The sequence below is a fragment of the Gymnoscopelus microlampas genome (assembly GCF_963454915.1).
Source record: "Gymnoscopelus microlampas genome assembly, chromosome: 17".
NCBI classification, from domain to species: Eukaryota; Metazoa; Chordata; class Actinopteri; order Myctophiformes; family Myctophidae; genus Gymnoscopelus; species Gymnoscopelus microlampas.
This window is the reverse complement of record NC_139954.1, coordinates 33634377-33657114: the sequence shown is the minus strand read 5'-3', so window position 1 is coordinate 33657114 and position 22738 is coordinate 33634377. Positions and strand designations below refer to the sequence as shown.

The following is a 22738-nucleotide window of genomic DNA, read 5'->3' as shown; positions in this document are numbered from 1 at the left end:
ACACACGTTTCCATGGGACCCTAATGCAGCTTATAGTATCTTTTAAATCTCTCTGCAAAACCTTAGAGATGTTATTTGTCAGAGACCAGAGAGTGGTACCAGCGAGTGAATAGGAGAAGATATTGACTTTCAAGGGACCCTGGATACCGCCTTCCCAAATATAAAAAAGGTATACAGGGTTCCGAAAGGGGCTACTCTGACACTGTGTAATGATTTTGTTTCTTTTCTTTTTTTTATACATTTTTATCCCACGATTTTGCAACCCCATTTTTTTCACCCAGTGCCAATTGTATAAGTAATCCTAGGCGCTACACTCCCTCTGTCAACCTAGGGAGAGCCCAGAGCCGAGCTCATGCCTCCTTCAATTCATTAGAGCTAACAAGCCTTCTTATCAGTTGGACATAGCGCGTGGAAGGAACACGTTATTCAAACCAGTTCCTTTCCCCTCCATAAGGCGCCCCGGCTGACCAGGGGGAGGCAGTTTAGAGACCAGGATTACTTCAGGTTTTTGTGAGGGTACCTACCCTAGAGGACACGGGGAGAACACGCAAACTCCACACAGAAAGGCCCTTTCGCCAACCCCATGATTTCGTTTTTGACCGAGCTCCGTTTTCTCAGTGAAATGTGACCAAAGCAAACCCATTTCTGATGGATCTCAAGTTTAGAAACGTATTCTTGTACTGTGTATTCCATTAATAAAAGATCAAGTCAGGGAAAGAAAGTGTGGCTGTACAGTGAGATATAGAGGGTGGGGTGTTGAAAGCACCACTGAATACTAATGTAAGACGGAGAAGACGAAAAAGAAAGTTGAAGTCATTAATGAGCTAGAGGCACACAGTGCAAAGGACTCAAAAGAGTAATGAATTAAATGAAGCAAGGATTTTCGTTTTCATTACAGTCTGTTGGATTTTAGCTAATGCATAACTAGCACAGGACAGGAGGCTAGTATTGTCATGGGAAAAGATGTGTTCTTATCAACAGCGATGCATACTGAATAATACATCTATTAAATTCCCCTAAGTTGAATAAATGTTCTTTGTGGGATTGTCTGGCTTCCTGCGCGTGACAGGCAGCACAGCACTATTCTCCCAACACATTTGCCCTAAGATATACGTACATTTAGCAAGTGTAGTTTGATCAAAGCGCTGTACCTGGTGATATGATATAGAAGAAATCTTTGAAGTCATCCATCCAGACCTCTGCCAGACGCCTATTGTTCTTGTTGATGACTTGGCCCGTTCCTCCAGGGAAACTATATGGGGTGGCCTTCCGGAACACATGGCCCACATGGGAGCATGTGACAATCTCCAATGAGCCGCCGCACTGCCAGATCTACAGACAAATTAACCACTTAAGCACTATATACACCGTTGTAGATCGGATAGCAAAAATAGTCCATCTATAAGCTCACAACACGTCGCAATGAGATATGTTGTGATACGCTTGTAGGACTGCCATTTATGCAATATTTTTAAATGATGAATGATTTTCTTTTCATATATTTTAAACTTTTCAGAAACTTTGTGAAATTTCTTCACCTATAATGGCATGTCCAAAATAGGAATAGCAGAGTTAATGGGATTAGGGACAAGACAAGACACTGACATAGCAAGGTGGAAATTTCTCGCCATTTTCTGTCACTTACTCTGAAAGACATCTCCAAGTTTTCGCCACCCCAGATATCCATCCCTGGATCATAGGTTCCGATTTCTTCAAAATATGTCCTGTCTATAGAGAACAAACCCCCAGCCATGGTAGGGGTCCTGCAGAACAGACAAAGCACATTAAAAGACTGGTTTCCCTTTTGCAATACAGTATCATATTTCCTCGTAATGATTATAGAAATCAGTTTAATGTACTCCTGAGGAGCGCTATTCAGGATATAATAAGCCTTAAAGTATGTTGGATGCTTTGAAACAATGCCATCATCTTTTAATTAATTATATTTTCAGCCTATACTTGTTTATTTAATTTATTGGGCTTTTCTGGCTTGTATTGGATAGTACAGTTGAGACAGGAAACAGAGACGGGAATGACATGCAACAAAGGTCATCAGGCTCGGGGATCGAACCCTCGACTCGGTGTCAAACTGCATTAGAGCCTATGTGGTATGCGCCTTAACCACTAGGCCATCGGCGCCCCCACCTGTTTATTTTTTGCGCATAGTGGTGAATTTGAAGGTGTGTATTGTTGGTTCCAATGGAGTACAGTGTTACAGGCAGAAAGGATACCAAAATAATAAACACAGCCTCATGAATACAGGTTGGTACCTAGACCGAATGACAGAGTTGGGGCTGTAGATTGGTGCCTGGGTGCACTGCGCATGTCTTTAAAAACATTATACCCCCTTTTCATTATGCCTTTTTATGTCTTTTGTAAAGCACTTTGTGTATAAAACGTGCCATACAAAAAGGCCTGTGTTATATTTTCTACTAAGTTCTCCTTTAGGAACACTCTTTGCATGCATTGCATACAAAATGACAAATTTACATCAAGCTTTTTACGACACCTGAAAAAGAGTTTAAATAACATTAGCAAGGGTAAGAGCATCGCAGAGAAAACTCTCTAGTTTCTATTTTTAGCCTACTGTATATACCACAATGAAACCACAACAATGTGGATGATGATATTTAGACTCTGACTCACTGGCTTGCTGCTACTGTAGATTGGTGGGGTATATTGAGAGGAAACGCATCTATTTCTATCTGCAGGTGAAAATGGAAGCTTTCATGGTCATCAGAGGAAAGTTTGAGCAGGAATCTAAAGCCTGATTTATACGAATTTGCTCGCCAGTGTCATGCACCGGAAATAGCCGATCTACAAGCTCAGCGAGCGTCGAGCTGCGAGACATTGTGAGCTTGTAGATCAGCTATTTTCGGTGCGCAACAAGATGCACAACGATGTATTGATCACGTGTAAACCAGCCATGTCTGTGCTGCAGCCTCCCACCATTACAATCAACTTATCTCTCAGCTGAGATGATTAACATCGATTTGGAGTTTAAATGTGTGTTGGTTTTTCCTGACGTTTGAGTGTACCTCACTTGATTGGTATCAGGGTATTATGCCACAGTCAGGTCAGTCACAAAGACCCCTGGAAAATGCTTTAGAAATGGCTTCATAGGATGGCACATTTTCTTAAGTGTACCTGACAGGAAGTGTTCTGTCTCCCTTGCGTCGATCCATCTCCCTCTGGGGAACGGGGTACCAGCGGAAATTCAGCTTCCAGTTGAATCCGCCATAGGTCATGTCAGAGCCTGCCATGTATTCAAACGTCTCATCGCTTATGACATCAATAATAGGGCACACCACTGCTTTCCTGCGGACATTCATAACAGTTAAAAAAGAAATGTTTTGACAGCTTATGAAAAAGGATTTACGTTACTCTAAATGTCAAGTGTATTATACAACTAAACTCGCCATTATCATTGAATGAAATTGGGAGGAAAAAAAATCATACACATTTTTAAAGTTATTAATGTCTCCTTTCACATCCATTTTCCCCAGACTGTAGCCAGCAGCCACTATTCATTCTCAGACTCTGAATAAACCTTTTGTATAACTAATGGTTTTGTAAGTGTTCTTTCCTTAGGTGAGAGGAGAAATTAACTGCCAACTGCTGACCACACATATTGCTTTATGCTGTAGCTGCATAATTCACTGCTTTAGTACCAACTCAATACACAGAGAAAGGCATCTGCTTGTCATTTCTCCAGACATGACTGCTAAGGAGAAAATCCACTTAGCAAAATCTCGCTGTTGCATTATTGATCCAGCGCAAGTTGAGTTAAAGCTTAAATAAAGTAGCCATCTTAGAAAAGGCTGCATGATGAAGTAAGTAAGGTTTACAAATAATTAATTTACAAATAATACCATACCATCACTAGTATTGATCTTATGCATGTGTTACAAATTATTATAATGCAAGATATTACAACCTGTTACTGAAAAGTCTTTGTGGCAAACATAGCAACACTTTTAAGTAGGGGCCAGTGTCCCCCAAACACATCACCTTTTATAGAGATAAAATATGATGTCAATCGGGTGTACGCATTATTTCTTATTACATAATCAAAATAGTTTTGTGTAATCGTAGAATAGTTTCCATTCATCTGAAAAACAAATGGATGAAATGAACAGAAATGTCATATTTCCATCATTATTTCCACATTGTTGTCCACGCTCTTTTAAACAGCCCTATAATGGGCATTTATGGCAAAAAAAATCATACATTCCTCAAAACTTGTAGAAAATTGTGAAAATAGATTCACAAGCTCACAACGTGATGTCAAGATGTGATGCGTTGTGAACTAGCAGGTCGGTTATTTTCACAATGTTTTAAGATTTTTTTAAAGTATACAATGATATGGCCATAGTACATGATTTATGCACTCAGCAGCACATACTATACGTTTCCTGCACACAGAATCTAATCAGTCTGTGCACCTCTATGCTCTTGGACATACTTACACACATCGATACATGTGCAGGAGCATAAAAGTGTAATGGCCCTATAATATAATAGTCTGTGTAATATGATACTAATTTCTGCCAAGCACCTGAGGCAAATGAATGTCTGACCCCAGATAAGAGATGGGGCATGGTTGGAAGAATTATCATCATTCTCTCCATTATAGCATCACACTTTCACACAGGAACCTTCCTCCTGCAAAGCACAGATATGAAACAAGACTGAAGTGATATCCCAAATGCTCAACAGAAATAATACAGTGCACAATATAAGACCTGTCACTTATAATGGACATAGCTGGTATTATGGCTAGAGTCAAAACAAGCCATCAGATTTCGCACTCTACTGGGAAAGCATTAGCTTTGAAAAGGCAGATGTCACAGCTACGATCACACATCCCCTTTTTTTACTCTGGAATGGAGCTGGCATCTCTGCAATTTGCGTCACGTCTAGCACAGCTCACCCAAACAAAAAGCTAATTTGGGCTAGCTGTTCCTCCGAGGCAGCAACAGCAGCTACAACAGAATGAATAATCACTCCGATCAGCAGTACTGCACTGCAAACATAAAAAGTAACTGAGTGTTAATTCAACTCAGTCAGAAGGCGCAAAATTCACTCAAGATTTTGTGTGTCCTGGTTAGCCATGTCAAAATAAAACATCTCATTGTTTGTGTAACCCACAAGTGCTGCTGGCCTCTCTACACACTAGTGATGCGCGGGTTGACCCGCGGGTCAACCCGCGGCGCGGGTGGGTCGAGTCAGAATTTCGGAGAAAATGATGCGGGCTGCGGGTGAGCGGGTCACGCGCGCCCACACGCAAAAAAAATTAAAATAATAACATGCTCTTGTTTTGTCTTTATTCCTAATAAGAATAAGAATAATAACAATAAAACAGTTTGAATACACTTGGGGATTATTTTCTAACCATGATTTTACAGAATTAAAAAAAAACGCGGGTCGCGGGGCGGGTTGAGCCGTAGATTTATATATGGGTTCGCGGGGCGGGTTGAGGCGGGTTGGGTTCCGTCGCGGGGCGGGGCGGGGCGGGTCATGAAAAAACCCGACCCGCGCATCACTACTACACACCCTGGAACATTGCATTGTGTTTGTAATGTGTTTGATGGGGTGTTTTGTGAAGAGGAGACCGGGCATCTATGTTGAGAATAACCTCAGTGTTCAATCTCATTCAACAGATCATGAAACTTGGTCATCCAATATGGATTTTCAAGGCCAATACGATTCTGTTATTTTGAAGAACAGAAAGACACATAAGCTGATATCAACAGATTTGTTTCTCTTTCTCAGAGATTATATAATATATCTAAAATGAATGTAGTGAAGTCTGTACCCTAAAAGACATCTCCATTCTACTGACAGTGCACGTGCCTTTCATTCCAGGCAGGCATGTAATATGTAGTATTTCAGTTCCCACCTGTCCTCTTTGATACGGGCCAGCAGAGGTTCAAGCCAGCCCGCGGTGCACTCACAGTGGGCATCCAGGAAGGTGATGACCTGTCCTTTGGTGGCAGCTGCCCCCCTCAGTCTGGCTCTGATTAGACCCGAGCGCTGTTCCATCCTCAGAACTCTCACTGGCACCTCCAGTGTACGCACATAGTCATCTAGCTTCTTCTTCAGGAAGTCTGCAGGGACAACACGTTTGTGTGCATCACTGCATGCTTGTTCAGACAAATTTGTTCAGACAGAGTTGTTCCTTTCGCTTGTCATTCGCGATGTCAAACCTACAGTACATTCTGGTGTGGGTTTCTCTTTGTGCTGGTGTACATTCATACAATATACAATTAGAGGTTGAGATTAAGACTGTGGCTAGTACCCCATTCAGCTATTGCTGCCCTTTTGCAAAAGTAATCTCTCAGAACAGTAGTTGCAGTGACCTTTGTTTACACCTCAGAAACACATTGACCACTTTAAACCCTATGCTTAGCTGACCGGATTCCCAAAGGCTCTGTATTAGGCCCCCTCCTCACTCGACACTAAATATCTTTGCAGAAAATAGCTGATATTCGCCAAATGTTTCCCCAGAATATGGAATGGTCAGATGGGTGATGCTACTGTAGGTTTCAAGTGGAAGAAAAACATTCAGTATTTCATTAGTGCCAAGGAACAGCAACAATCATACTATAAACTAGAAAAAGTGCTCCTCGGAGCACAGGTCTCCGCCAGGTCAGGTTGGTTATTGTGGCCTCCTGGTGGCGCTATAATATGCCAATGTGAAAAGGGTGCCATTTCTTCTTAGGCCTTGCACGGCAATCGGACACTGCATTCATGATTTGAGGCATTTTGTTCAAAAAATGTGTTTTGCTAAATTAGACCTGCTGGTGGCGCTATAACAGGCAAATATTAAAAGGGTAGCATTTGCTCCTCAACATAGTGTGAATGTGCGTGCAAAGTCTGACCACAATCGGACGCTGCGTTCATGATTTGCGGCATTTTGTTGAAAACGGGCCACACCTGCAAACTTAAGATGTGAATTTTAGCCAATCGGGATGGAATATGAAAAATTAAACAGATCCGCCTTGATCACATGACTATAGAGATCATGTGTACTGATTTGCGTGAAATATGGATAAAATCGGAAGAAGTAATGTAAAGAAATATGTTTTACATAAGCCTGCCTCCTGGTGGCGCTATAAAAGGCAGATGTGAAAAATGCAGGTCAAAGGTTTTTCCTTGACCTCTAGCACATTAGCTGCCAAAGACGTATATATACGTCTTTTAATTATCAGCTGTTGTCTGCCAAAGACGTATATATACGTCTTTGGAAAAAAGGAAAAAAAAAAAAAAAAAATTCAAAAAAAAATTTTTTTTTTTTTTTGCATTTTTTTATAATTTCAACCCTTGTCGAATTATGAACAGATTAGGAGCTAAAAATGTTCGAAGATTTGCTGCTCCATTCACTTCAATGTTAAAATTCAAACGGACAAACAATTCACTTTGTTTTTTGGTTTAAAACTACTGCTTTTGAGCTATATTGAAACATCAACCAAACATGTCAACGAGGTCAAAATGACCTCGTTGACATTTGTGAAACCACACCTGAATCTCATCTGTGATTAGAAACCATCTGGGGATCAATCATACTGGAGGAAAAAAATCTGTGGCTACGCGAACAGGTACCAAAAACATGGCAAAACCCTGGCAGGCAACAGCTAAAAATCTGAAAAAACTCTGGCAGGCAATGTGCTAGGGAGTGCACATACAAAGTTTTACACAGATCGGTGCAGTTATAGGTGAAAACACAAAGCAGCCTGTTGTAGCGCCACCATGAGGCTGATTTCAAAATTCTCAAGTGGCAGTTCTTCCTCGGCCTAGTGAGAATGTGCGTGCAAAATTTCACGGAAATTGCATGCTGTGTTCATGATTTGAGGCATTTTGTTCAAAACGGAGCAGTCCTGCAAACTTTGGAAGCCATTTTTAGCCAATCCAGATGGAATATGAGAAATCTGAAGAAGTTGTTTGGTTTAATGACTATAGAGATACTGTGTACCGATTTGTGTGACGTTTGGACACATTTTGTAGGAGTACTGTCATAAAATGTGTTTTAGCAAAAGCGGCCTCCTGGTGGTGCTATAACAAGCCCATGTGAAAATTTTGGGGCAGAGGGTCTGAATTGGCATCCAGGGAGTGTGTGTGCACAGTTTGGCTGCGATCAAGCCAACGGTGGCAGAGATTAGCTGTCCACAGACGGACGGACAGACAGACAGACGGACGGACGGACGGACGGAGGGTAAAACATACTCTCTCGCCATGCCTTCGGCCTGGCGGAGACAATAATCTAGTAAAACATGTGTTGAAAACAAATGATACAAGCAAATGACAATTGATAGCTATTTTTTCAACCTCCACAAATATGGGAAAATAATGCAAATAAGCTCTCGGGCTTTATAGTGTTTATCCTATTGACCCTTGTCCAACAATATGATGCCTGCAAAGGCTGCATATACTGTAGGTACTGTATATAAATTCATTAATTAATATGTATATAAATAAATGTGTGCGTGTGTAATATATTTGAATGTTATTACAACATTTCAATCAAACAACTATTTATAGTGCAGACTACCAAGTTACCTCTCTCGCTGGCATCATCCACCAGCAGGATTTCCACTAGCAGATGTCTGGGGGAACGGGTGATGACACTGTGAACTGTGCGGAGCAGGGTGCTCCATGCCTCATTGTGGAACACAATCACAATGCTGGTGTTTGGGAGGTCGTCCGGGTGCACCTTGGTTTTACATCTAATCAACAAAGGGAAAAGGACGGGGTTGAATGCAGTGCAGTGCAGTGAAGTACAGGTGAGCTGCATTAAGGTAATGGAAACAGGTTGGAGAGTAGAATCTGGGTACATCTCGGTTGAACATGATGCTATGCTGTACCTAATTATTTTTCGCCTATACTGACATGCACAAAACAGGGACGCCAGGATTAATGTGCTTAAGTGAATAGGATAACATCGGAGAGTAGAATCATGGTACATCTTGTACAAGTGATGATTTGGATCTGGAGATCCACATGAGAATGGCGTGGCTTAGTGTGGATCTCAGACTGCTGTGGCCAACCTGTAATGTCAGTCATTTATGAATTTGGGTCCAGCCTGATACGAGCCCCATTGACTTCCATTATAAAACATATACTGTCCAAACGGTGCCACGCAAGTCGAGAATGATGCAAGTTGGGACATGCCCACCCGTTTGTGTAATACTCCCTATACAGTCATTGTACATGTTGTCTTACATGTTGGAGTCTCAGGCTTATCTCACATTTTCCCACACGCCGCCACTTATATTGGCAAAGCGGTACAAACATGATGCAAAACTCAGCCGGGTTAGCCAATCAGGGAAGCCGATGCCCACATAACAACCACATTGGCGCAGCGGCGTGAATCTCTGTCAATTAGTTAAGCCGACGGGTTGGTTTGCGCACACACCCAACGACACAGAGATTTGGTGCGTCCTCCACAGACCCAAGAACAGATACAGACATTCGCGTTTTTTCGGTTCGGTTTGTTGTGCACAAGCCAAGTGCCTTTAATTATTTCGGGGGAATGACCCATCACGTTTAGGCAATGTCAATGTCAATGTACTTTGTTTATTGTGTCTGGGTAGCTCAGTCAGTGGGCTCTTGACTATGCATTGTAACAGGGATAGACTCCTGTGTTCTCGGCTGATACTGACAATAAACCCCTCCAATCTAGTTACTTTTTTCCTTTAAATGGCTATCAGGCCTGAACAGACCATGTGTGGTTTGAAGTGGGATAGCTCCAAAAGTATTAAAGTATTAAAAATAAATTACAACAGCGATTCAAGTCCTAAGATAGCTCTACATTCTTACGTTGAAATGGAGTCTGTAAGTTACCCCACACACACCCCCTATACCCCTCCAACTCCATACTACCATCAGCTATGCAGGCAGGTGTGTAACTGATGACAATTAGGAGAACGTAAACAGGTGTTCAAAGCTGAGACACAAAAACAAACACTGCCTGAGACTGAAATGTTCTACTTTGTTCTACTATTTTCTAAATCGCTGCTTTCAGCGAGCCCATGCAGTTTCACCGGGAACTGCATTTCTTGTTGGAAATGTGGTGTAAAATACTGTATGTGAAAAGGTTGATAGTCATGTCAGCATGTCCTTAGCTGAACTAGGTGGGTGTCTTATCAAAGGCAATGACTGAGGTCAGGGGACTGTGACGGTGCTATAGTGAAGCAATGTTAAATAAAGAATGAAGCTGCATGGGAGTTGGAGAGGTGCCTGTGTGGTGTCAGAGGGGGAGTGGGAGGTGGCAGAGGGTGGCAAAATTCAGCCAAGCAGGCAGCGTATACTAGATCCATTCACAGTGACAGGACAGAATGACACAACTAGGCCAAGAGGATGGCCTAGTTGACAATGTCTTATTCCCCATCCAGAGGCAGTGGTTGCTGGCTATTCCACACACGCACACTGGACAGTTTTCTTCATGCGACTGGTGACATTTCGCAAAGCCAGGCTGTGTAGTGTAATATCACTCTTGGAATGTTTCCATCGAACCAGTAGAAGAAAAGATGGGGTACCTTATGGTATTCAAATTAATTCTCTCTCAAATGTAGTGCAACATTTTGACTGTATGGGCAAATATGATCACCATTTTTACGTTTGAGAATTTAAATAGCATCATACAGTGAAATTGTTTCGGGAAAGGGCAGCTGTGAGGGTGGTGTGCAATAAAGTTATTCCTGACGTACATCATTTCCCTCAAAGCTGGCTGGCAGAGACCTCGGACTGTGCTTAATGAAAGCGCTGTTGAGAGTTCATGTTCGATTGGAATACATAAACATGAATCACTTTGGTCATTTCTCCAGGAGAGGAGAATGCCTGTGCATATCAGCTGCTGGAGATGAATGTGCTCATGTTTCACGCAAATTGCTCTTTGGGCTTTCATTATATGGCTCAAGTGGATCTTAGACGCCTGTAAACAAAGCTTCCCTCCCATCGAGCTGTCAGACGTTATGTATACACTTGAGGGATCTGATGCATCCAGCGTCAAAACCAGTACCCGTAATTAATGATTATTCGTGTTGTTGTTTTTTTCCATTGTCAACATCAGACAAAACCAGTTCCGAAAACATCTGAATCTGATTCTGGTTACACGTATAGAGATCTGTGCGTAGATGGCTGCTCACAAATTGATGATGATTACAGTAAGAATGGTTAATTTGTTGTAACAGCCGCCTTCTGCACTGTCTGCATCCCTGCTGAGACAGTAGAAAGGAATACTTGCTGCCATGCTGAGCTGCGAATAAACTAGATGGAGTTCTGGAGCATTTTTGAGTGAACCCAGAGCCCAAAGTCTCTCAACACATAAAAGCGCTAAAGCGGGAAAGTCTAGAAACATAAAAGTAGTGAGAAAGCATAAAAGTATCATGTGAAATATCAGCTCTTTGATAGAGGCACCACAGCATCCACTGATGCATGATGGCGAGCTATCAAAGCATAGGATATGGAAGAAGAGGCTGTTAAACGAACAGTGTGTGTGTGTGTGTGTGTGTGTGTGTGTGTGTGTGTGTGTGTGTGTGTGTGTGTGTGTGTGTGTGTGTGTGTGTGTGTGTGTGTGTGTGTGTGTGTGTGTGTGTGTGTGTGTGTGTGTACGTGCATGGAAATGCTGCTAAGTTTATGCCTGATTTATATTTAGTTGCGCACCAAAAATAGCCTATCAATAAGCTCACAACTCGTCGTAGCATGATGCGTTGTGAGCTTGCAGATTGGCTATTTAGGTGTTTAACACCTGCACGCAACTACCAGTAAGTATAACTCTGGCTTAACTCACCCATCCAGCCTGACGTCTGGGAGACTCCTGTTGAGTGCAATCATGTCACTGGCCATCAGGTTGAACTGGTTAATCTTAAAGAGCTCTTTCATTTTCTCCTGGTCATCCTTGGGTATGTTCACTGACTTGCCCATCTCTCCTGGGCCCTCATGGCTTCGCGATATCACAGCTATAACACAAGGCGGGGGAAAGACGAGAATATTACATACAGTACATGAAGCCAACTCACTCTCCTTCTTGGTGCCGGAGGTCAGAATTGCAGATCACACTACTGTATGTGTTGGCTCAGGCTGCTGTTCTGAGAGAGAGTTCTATATAATGTATAAAGAGGCCTGTGGAAGTGGGATGAACTCCAAATGAACTCCAAATGAACTATAAAAAACAAGTCATCCTTGTCGTAGAGGGAGAGTATGGCTTTACCACAGAGAAACCGGTCATTGTACAGCTGTGAGAAGCGAGTTAACGTTTACTCATCATCTGCCACGGACATTACAGGAACAGGGTCTTTAACTGAGGCGAGATGCTGAAGATGGTCTGAGACTTATAGACATCACACAACCAATCATGAAATATCGATCTACCACAAACATTTCAGACATTCTCCACGGCCAGGTGGGTGGACCCCATTTGGGAGAAAACTTTAAAAGAACATTACCACAGACTCATGAAGCCCCTCGCACTGAAAGATAATATTTAAATGTTTGAATGCAGAGAACCAGAGATTTTAGGTAAACATACTGTGGGCCCTATTCTTGCCGGTGCCTTACCCGTTGGCATTACCCGCTGCCCGTGAATTACGCACAAGGGAGCTGGCACTGACCCTAAACGGTATCTTGCGGCCGCTATACCCCACTATTCATTATGCCGACTCAGTTATTTGTGCCTGGAGGTGTGCCCGTGGGCGTGTTGTTGCGCTTTCCCTAAAATTGCTATATTGCCCACACACCTTTGGGAAAGCGCATAGCGGAATGTAAAACCACCCGTGACAAATTTGTTTGGTAGAGCGTGCTAGCAATGGACATGTCAGGAGTCGAGCTGGGCGCACAACAATACAACATTCAGAGGTCTCCTTCTCTCCTAATTCTCCATGTACAGTATCTCTGTGATTCTAATTTTCCTATAATCAGCAGAAGTGAGAGTGTCAATTCCTTGTGTCAATTGTGTTTGTATAAGATGATAGTCTATTCAAAGTAGACAATGATTTGTGATGCGCGTCGCCATTCGTTCCCTTCAGTTTCATTAATCCATTGCCCAGGAAATAATGAACGGATTACAATAATGTCAAAATTCTCAATGTATAATCAGCAACATGTGGGTGATAATTGTGTCGATCCAATATGTTTTTATTCAAAGGCAATCAAAGGCTACAGCGTATGAAGCAAACGTCGGGTATATTGTCCAATGTTAAGGCGCCCCAGTGCGGCTGCAGCAGAGTTCGTTTGATTAATCCAGAACACAAGCAGATTGCTGTAATTTAAAGTTCTCTATAACCAGCAATGTGTGAGTGATTATTCTGTGAATCAAATATAATTTGATTCCAAGGCAATGTCGCTCTTCCATGGCCATGGCACATTGGGCAGAGAGGGAGAGGGCGTAAGATTGCATTGGGGATAATGGCTTGCGCAGTCTTCTCTTAAAGGCAATCGCATCTGGCACGGTGATTGGTTTTATTATTGAAACGCCCAAACCACACCAATGCATAATGTAACGGGTAGTGCAGGTGTCTTCGGTCAAAAATAGGGCTGTGAATATGCAGCATCCTTTGTCCAGTTCTTGGCTAATCTGCTAAGTCCTATATATATATATATATATATATATATATATATATATATATATATATATATATATATATATATATATATATATATATATATATATATATATATATATATATAATATTTGCTACTTTATTATTCAATTAATAGAATGATCCCTAACAAAATAATCGATAGTTGCAGATCTACTCTCATCACTACAGGGATGCACCAAAGGTAAATAACCTCCCACATATTTATCACAGTACCCTCTCTCTCTCTCCAATAATCTCTCAGAGTAGAGGCAGTTATTTTCATGAGAGGGGGGCACACAATTCACACTGGCTGCATGGCCTCAGGTTAAGAGGATTCCCTCTAGCCCCTTCCTGGAGATGGGCTGGTGTATGTCGGATTGTTAGCCTCGACTGATCCGGCTCTTTTCTCTATGGTGCCGCTGACACTCTCCATTAGGACATAGGCTTAAACCTGATGTGCTTGGCTACGGAGCTGAGTGGAATTATTGACCAAACTGTCCATCAAACACATGCTCTTACTAGACTCGCCAATCCATCATTCTATAGGCACAGATCATCAGAGATCAGCTGTTTACAGGGAAATGCCTACATTTGATGTAGAAGAAGGTTTTATGACAGAAGAAGAGCTACAGTGTAAATCTGAAATATAGTAAAACGTCAAAACCAGCTTGAATGGTCCTACAGTATATTGCTTATCATCATCACCAGCATAAGTCGAAATAGCAGATCTACAAGCTCATAGTGCGGCACAAAGTAACACGCTATGAGCTTGTATATCTGCTATTTTTGAATAGCCAAAGTATAAAATAAAGTTTTTTAGCTCAAATCTAAAATGACGCAGATGATTTCCCGGTCTTAATGGGTTAAACTGCCAGAATTGCATATGTTGACTTTATGGATAAATTGCCAACAATTTATGCTCCATTTATTTCAATTTATGCAAGGAGTCAGTGGCACTAGGTTTATCATCACCTGGTCGAAAACAGACTTTTAAAGAATATGAGTCTTGAGGCAGGCAAGCGATGGTCAGTTATTTCCACTTTGATCAACATTAAGTTAATGGTCATTTCTCCTGTCTATATGTTCATATACTGTTCTAGGCTTCTAGGCACAGAGCACACCATGATACAATACCATGAGAAAATGAATACATTTCCTTGACGCACTAAGGTAAAGCTGTGTCACTTTGTATTTCATAATGTAGAATGCAGGAACACAGAAGTATTACCAGTATTAATTGATCAGTGTGGCATAGGCCCATTTAACCACATGGTCTGGACTGGGGACCCCCAGAAGCGATGATTCGAGTTACAAATGTTCGCTTTAAAAAATATATAAAGATAGGCACACATTTTCATGATTTTTCAAAAATAGCAGTTTTACAAGCTCATAGCACGGCACAAACTAAGTATAAAATAATAATGTGTGTTACATTCACCTATTCACACGCCGACGGGGGAGGCAACCATGCAAAACACCAACCTGCTAATCAGGAGAGGTTCAGTGCTCAAGGACACTTGACACAAAGCTAGGAAGAGACGGAGATCAAACCGGGAACCTTACTTTTCCCAAACGGCCACTCTACTTCTTGAGCCACTGCCACTCACATCTAAGTTGTAACTGGTCGGCGTGAGCATGTCCTCACAAGTGTAATGAAGGAGGAGTCCCAAGGCCTTCAAATAACAAGGCAGTGGGCACCGTCATTCCCAGCAAACCGTTATGGGGCTGGTCGATACCTTGCTAGACTAATGCTAATGGAAGAAATTGCCTGAAAAGTCATCTTCTGAGTCACCTGTATGTGACATGCGACCTTGTAGATCGGCTATTTTCTCAACCAATGAGGTTTGGTGTAGAGGGAAAGGAGAGCAAAGACAAAGGTGAAGTTTATTAAGTATTGAGGGTTAAAGTGGTTAAATATCTGAAAATACACATGAACATGAATCCAAGATATTAATTTAAAAGATAATGTGAAAACGAATGAACAAAAAAACATTAATTTACACAACACTGATGATAGTGCGGTCAAACAAGTCTATGAGGCTATCTATGAAAACGTTTAATCTGCAGCATAATTGTATACAATATGTAGTGGGTCCCTGACTAAACCATATATTTTGTAGTGTAACCATATATTTTGAAGTGTTTTGTATCTGGGTCAAAAATTCCAAATGTGGGATACTTGAAGGATTTTCTTGCCTCCAAGCAAAGGACATCCTGACAAGGTACTGTAGGAAGCGGTTTTATTTCAACACATTTAAAGTGTCTTGTAAATGTTATTCATTCATTATTTAGTTGATCTTCTGCTGTGAGTGGTAGTCTTCACACTCTTGCTTGAACAGGTAGTTTTAGTGTGTGTGTGTGTGTGTGTGTGTGTGTGTGTGTGTGTGTGTGTGTGTGTGTGTGTGTGTGTGTGTGTGTGTGTGTGTGTGTGTGTGTGTGTGCGTGCGTAGCCTATATATAGCCTATACTATATATATATATATATATATATATATAATTATATATATATAGAGAGAGAGGGAGAAATTACTGTGTATACACTATAGAGTAGTCTATATAATATATATATGTATTTTAGATGTGAATAGCACAAACTCACCCCTTCACAGTGACCGTATTGTATTTTTTTAACTGCCACTATCAAATTAACCTTATTTGAAGTAAGATGAATGGTCAAGGCTGTAACCTCAGGCCCGAAATCTAAACTGATTTCCCCACAGCAACGCATGTTAGGCTACCCTTGGAAAAGGAACTTCCCAGCCCAACACACCCTTACTGACCTCGTGACAAAGAGCATTCATTATAAATGATGACCACAATCATAAGGGAAGAAAACAGTGGCTTTGTCCTGAGGGCTACCAACATAATTCATTGGCCCTGGCTGCTGCTTGATCTTGGGCCATTACAGCAAAAAGCTTCCCCCCGACACGCAGAGGTGTGACTCTGTAGAGATATGATCACTTCAAGGCTTAGTATTGAACAAAGATGGACATCGTCACCCGTTTCTTTGTGTTTCCATGTCATATGTGTGGCACATTCGAAGGTGTCTGGAACTGTGAGTTTGTTATTATGAATTGAGATTTTTAGCAACATTTTTTTTTTTAAACACTTAAGCCCTACTTTATACTTCATCATACAATACCAGTGTCACGTCACATGAAAATAGCCATTCTGACACGTTGAGAGCTTGTAGATCTGCTATTTTTGAATAAAATAAAATAAACAAAGCTATAATGACATGCCCAAAATAGGAAGGCCATGTTTAAAGTGGTTAAAATATAAACTGGAACAACAGCAAAAATGTAGTTCAAATAAGTTCATTCCAAGTGTAAAACTTCTGGCTCTATGTGCAGGCAGCTCACGTTGTGTTATCCAATTCTCATAGGATGGCCTCTAGCATCTCCAGGCTATTTTCATGCTAGATTTACTTTACAGAAGAAAATCTTTGCAAGGAGTTTTAGGTTCCTCCATAGACTGGATCAGCTCTCTGTTCTTTCATCCTCTCTTATAACCTCTTCCTCCTCCCAGTCTGACCCAGCTGGCATGACACACAAGTATCAAATAAACTTGTACTCGTCCCCACATCACTCGAGCCCAGGCTCCAAGGCGCCCTCCAGAATTGCATCATGCCGCTCCTCTCCCCTTGGTGCTAAATGCAAACAGTATTAGCATGAAATAGGGCAAAGCTAACAACAAACAAAAACAAAAAGCGGGGTACAAACAAAATTTAAAACAAAATGTGCCAGTGGAGGATGATTTACAGTAGATGGACCAGTTGTGAAATATAGTGCTGTGGAGGGAGGGCAAGCTTCGTGTGGGGAACAACTCGCCTCAGTACTGCATCTAAATAATTCATACGCTTGAGGTTTTTTGGGGAGGTTCTTTTCTGTATTCTGAGAATAACACGAGAAAGTATGGATCGGATTCTTTGACACACCCCAGATATTGAATTTACAAGAGTGGCTTGACTATGATCTTTTCACCTCAGCTCCCTTTGCCATCTCAATAGTGACGTAAACCCTTTAGTATCACATTTAAATCAATAGCTAACGTTTAGGCTACACTGCAACTATCTTTTCTACGACTGAAGGGAAACAGAAATACTGTATCTGCACTTATGAGGAAAAGATTAATTCCAGGATATGGTCTCGCACGCGATGGATATGGCAATTAAAGACAGTTCTTTCTTTTAGCATTACACAATATAATCCCCCATTTCTACATGTGTATAGTAGCTAAAGGCAAGCTGAAATGTTACCACATTTGAACTGTCTGTTTCACTAGGCCCTGGCCTCAGATAATACAGCTGGTGGGTTTAGTTATATAAACTAAATTTGACATCACTAGTCCATACCCGGTGATGTACGCAGTCAAAAGCATTTGCAGACTTGGGGTTATACACAGTAGCCTATATGCTTAGTTAAACTTTGGGAGAAGTTTGCTGGAGTCTTGCATGTTAAGAATGGCATTGATTGAGCACAGCTGGTGAGACAGACAGTCTGGGGCTATGGGAGAGAGAGTTGTTAAGAGATCAACTTGGGATGGGCACATTATCAAATGAAATAAATCCGCGGAGCATTCGTAACTCTGAGAGTGTAGCCTACTAATGGAACCAAATGGACCCTTACAGGTCTGTAACTCTGAGAGTGTAGCCGGCCGGCTCGTGTCGTCTCTCAACGAGAAAATAATTGAAATAGCGTACTTTCTGACATGTGGTGAGATTGCACATAATAAGCACTGCGTCCAATCATCAATGCCCGAGTAAACGATCTACACGCTCATCGCTCTAATAGCACCGAGAGCTTCTTGCCCGTAGCAAAGTCTACCGACATGCCACTGGTTGGGACCGTGCATCCCATAGCCCGGGGGAGCGTAACCTGAACAACAGAACCTGTGGGCGCTAACGCTGTTAGCACCTATTTTTAGCGGCGCTAGCCGCTCTAGAGCGGATATTAGCCCTCTATACCTGGCTTTTGCGTCAACGTTCTGATTGGTCAGGCTCGCCAAGGTTCTGATTGGTCAGGTCCGTCAACGTTCTGATTGGTCAGGCTCGCCAAGGTTCTGATTGGTCAGGTCCGTCAACGTTCTGATTGGTCAGGCTCGCCAAGGTTCTGATTGGTCAGGTCCGTCAACGTTCTGATTGGTCAGGCTCGCCAAGGTTCTGATTGGTCAGGTCCGTCAACGTTCTGATTGGTCAGGCTCGCCAAGGTTCTGATTGGTCAGGTCCGTCAACGTTCTGATTGGTCAGGCTCGCCAAGGTTCTGATTGGTCAGGTCCGTCAACGTTCTGATTGGTCAGGCTTTTGCGTCAACGTTCTGATTGGTCAGGCTCGCCAAGGTTCTGATTGGTCAGGTCCGTCAACGTTCTGATTGGTCAGGTCCGTCAACGTTCTGATTGGTCACTATTCATGACATCACTATGTTACTATTCATGACATCACTATGATGTCTTATAAATTGTATAGGTTATTTCATAACACATACATATCTTTCTGGTACCACATTTATACACACGCACACACAAAGTTTATTTTTTAGGTACCCACTCTATCAGCTATGACAGATCAGTTTTTGCCACTTACCTTGGAATGCATTTGGTGATTCGCTTCCAATGGCACTATTTAGTGCCACTGGAAGCCTTGAAATAAATGTACAGAGATTTAATATTGTTTCTCTAGTAGAAACACACATCTATGACAAAATATATCAAAGGCGCCGCTACCTTCACACAGGTGTGATTTTTAACTCTATGGTTAGCACCATAGAGTTAAGGTTAGCACTAAAAGCTAACAGAGTACATCCCATAGCCTGGGGGACCATGACAACAGAACCCGTGGCCTTGCATGCTGTGCACGTGGCCGTGCATGCGCAGTAACGGCGAAAACTGCGGTCGTACAGTTAGACAGAGATTACAAAAAAGCTAATAAACAGCTTGAATTTGGGAAAAGTGAAAAACAGGCTTCCTCATGGTATGCATATGCTAATGGTCAATGGCCATATGCAAGTTCAGAGCAATTGCTTAAGCCAATGAGGAGAACCAAGCAAGACAGACTGACTGACTGACTGACTGACTGACTTACATTCCTAAAATGATATGGAAGATGTTATCAACACATGAAGATATCATCCTAAATAAGAGTCAAGGAACGATTCACTGCCAAGTAAATCCCAGCACCATAGTGCATTTGATGCATGCCACGTTGATCACTGCTTGATGACTGCTTTTTCAATGGCAAAACTGGCAACATTCCAGCAATGAGGGTAATGTGGTTTCACACCTGGTGAGAGTAATATGATATATGACCAGCCCCTGTGACAGAAATCAAACACTTTGTCTGACAGACGGCAATACTACCAGAGCAGTGGAATGAACTACATCATGTAAAACCACTAATGTTTCTGAAACAAAATCCTGTTCAAATCTATATGTGTAGAAAGCACAAGCACACCTTCACAGTGTAAACTGTAATTTGATCATCTCAATGAATATACAGCAGTGTATGTGGCCACCATAGCTTATACATGTTGACAATATGGGCATAATATTTATGCTGTAGCCCAGACCATGTGGTTAAATGGGCCTATGCCACACTGATCAATTAAATAAATTTTTCTACACCATGGGTGGTAATGCTTCTGTGTTCCTGCTTTCTACATTATAAAATACAAGTTACGTGACACAACTTTACCTTAGTTCGTCAAGGAAATGTATTTTCTCATGGTATTGTATCATGGTGTGTTTTGTGTTATATGGAAAAGCCTAGAACAGTATATGAACATGTAGACAGGAGTGATGACCATAAACTTTATGTTGATCAAACTGGAAATAACTGACCACCGCTTGCCTGCCTCAGATTCACATTCTATAAAAGTCTGTTATCGACCAGGTGATGTGCCACTGACTGAAACCTAGTGCCACTGACTCCTCGCCTAAATTGAAAGAAATGGAGCATATATATTGATGGCAATCCATAAAGTCATACTGTTACCATATGCAATTCTGGTAGTTTAAGAGTAGCTTGACACTGTGGTCTCTCAGCACAGGAACCCAGTGTTTTAATGGATAAAACATGCAGAAATGAAATTAAACAATGGAACTCAATAATATAATACATTATATTTATAATGGGTTTACAAACTGCAATTGTTTAGCCTTAAGAGACACAATAGACTGAATGGACAATATTTTGTATTGCATTCAATACATAATCATGCGGGCGTTAATTGATTCCATGGCCTGAAAATGTAAAAAGCAAAAAAGTAAATGGCTGAATGATTGTCAGCAGACTGAACCTGAACAGAATGTCTAATTGAGAGTCATTGGACTCATTTTGAGTTAATTCCCTCAAAGCAATCACAGCATTGCACTATTGCCTGAACACACAGTTCATGAATTCAAGTAATTGGCACATTTAAACTTGTCTTAAAGCGTGTGTAACGCAAGACTTTTGTAATGCTAATTACTCTTTTTCAGCAGCAGTAGAGTTTTGTGTGTCTCCGGGAAGTTTCTGCCCCAACCTAACCTTGAAAGAAGCCTATCAAGCTTCTTGGAACCCTGCTTGAAAGGTTTCATGTAAGGAAATTGAGCGCTAAAGAAGGAAAGGACACTGCTATCGTTTCAGGTTGAGTGACACGTTTGTTCCCGATAGGCAGAGGAAAGCACCTGGATCTGTCACAAAACCTTAGAGATGCATCCAAAGCTACAGTACAGTCACCATAGAACGGCTAATGCCAGTCTCCAGAGAAAGAGAAATTAATCTCTCCCACCTGAGCCTTGGACACTGATTGATGGATCCCTATTTAGGCCCCATGGGTCTCTGGGTCTCCAGGCCAGAGGTGAAATAGGCTCGCTGAGGAGCACTCACCTCTGAGGGCGGGGAGCAGAGAGCGGTCCTTCCTGTCGTCACATTTGTTGCACTCGCTGAAGTATAGCAGCAGGAACACATCCACGAGAACCCACACTAACGAGGTGGTCAGAACCACCTTGCAGTAGACAAACCTCCGCATCACCTCTCTGGGACGTCAGCCAAGCTAGGTGGTCCGACAGAGAGAGGGCGGACAGACAGACAGACAGACAGACGGGCAGGGCAAGCGGTTAAAGTGCTCAGGAGCGTATCAACCACCGATGGGGGTTTTGGAGTGAGATGAGAGGGTGAGGAGACAGGGGAGAGACTGAAGGTGGACGTCGAATGGGCGTCATCCCACTGTGGAGGGGGAGAGAGAGAAAGAGAGAGGGTAAAAAATAAGGCAAAATAACAAATTTAATTACATTAACTACCTTAACTTGCATGGGGGAACATGACAATTAAAGGACCACTTCATTTTCGACCAAGCTTCATATAAATGGTTCTCACTATTGTTCATTATAAGATGGCACCATTTCGGTCTATTCACTTTGTGTCTCTGATGAGCACTGTGGACAGTTCAGAGACCTGCCTACCAGAGACATATTTTTTTATTAATACAAGAGCAATGTCTTCTATAAAGAAAACATTGCATGGATGCACCTTGGAAGTATCATCAGTGTTGTAGCATGGGGTCATAGGGTGTTTCGGGTCTCGCAACAACATACACCCTCGCCCAGGTGACCCAGCCGGGGTTTATCAAGCCCCGACTAACGTCCCAGTAGCTACCCACGGTCAGTCTGTCATATAGGGAAAGACAGGGCCACTCGGTCCGCTTCTCCGGAACTACTCTGCCGGGACTCGGGGAGGCTATGGCACGTGGAGGGACTAGGCTCTGTGGGTTGTCTCCTGGCCGTCTCCTGGTTGTCTCCTTCTGTTTCTATGCTCTTGCATTAATACAAAATACAAATAAAAGACAAGGTTGAATTATTTCTTTAAATGACCAAACCTATAAGCCTACCTACCGATGATGTCGCTGCTAGACAGGTTTCTGAACTGTTCACAGAACTCCTCTGAGACACAGACCAAATACAGACAATGGTGCCTTCTTATAATGATCAGAGTAGCAAACAAAAACGAGCACTCTCAGTCTGTATATAATGCAGTTTGCCGGGTGCACGGCTCACAAAGATTCACAGTAAGAAGTCCTTCTGGTACTTTTAATTCATATGCACACGGACAGTCACAGCATACACGGACGCGTTTCAGCGTCAAGCCTTCCTCAGCGTGTATCACTGTCCGTGTGCATATTAAT

The 22738-nt window shown here is 42.1% G+C and overlaps 1 protein-coding gene across 3 annotated transcripts in view; it reads right to left on the bottom strand.

The window, feature by feature from the left end:
* The window catches only part of galnt13 (polypeptide N-acetylgalactosaminyltransferase 13), a gene marked incomplete at both ends in the record, with an annotated part of 38487 nt that extends 16901 nt beyond the window's left edge, over positions 1-21586 (bottom strand). For all 3 annotated transcript variants that reach the window (XM_084083827.1, XM_084083825.1, XM_084083826.1), the window contains 7 exons: positions 1152-1332; positions 1646-1763; positions 3148-3318; positions 5903-6110; positions 8560-8726; positions 11792-11960; positions 21445-21586. In XM_084083827.1, the coding sequence (XP_083939953.1) occupies positions 1152-1332; positions 1646-1763; positions 3148-3318; positions 5903-6110; positions 8560-8726; positions 11792-11960; positions 21445-21586 (1156 nt within the window). The remainder of the gene's footprint in view (positions 1-1151; positions 1333-1645; positions 1764-3147; positions 3319-5902; positions 6111-8559; positions 8727-11791; positions 11961-21444) is intronic.
* Between the last annotated feature and the right edge of the window lie 1152 nt (positions 21587-22738).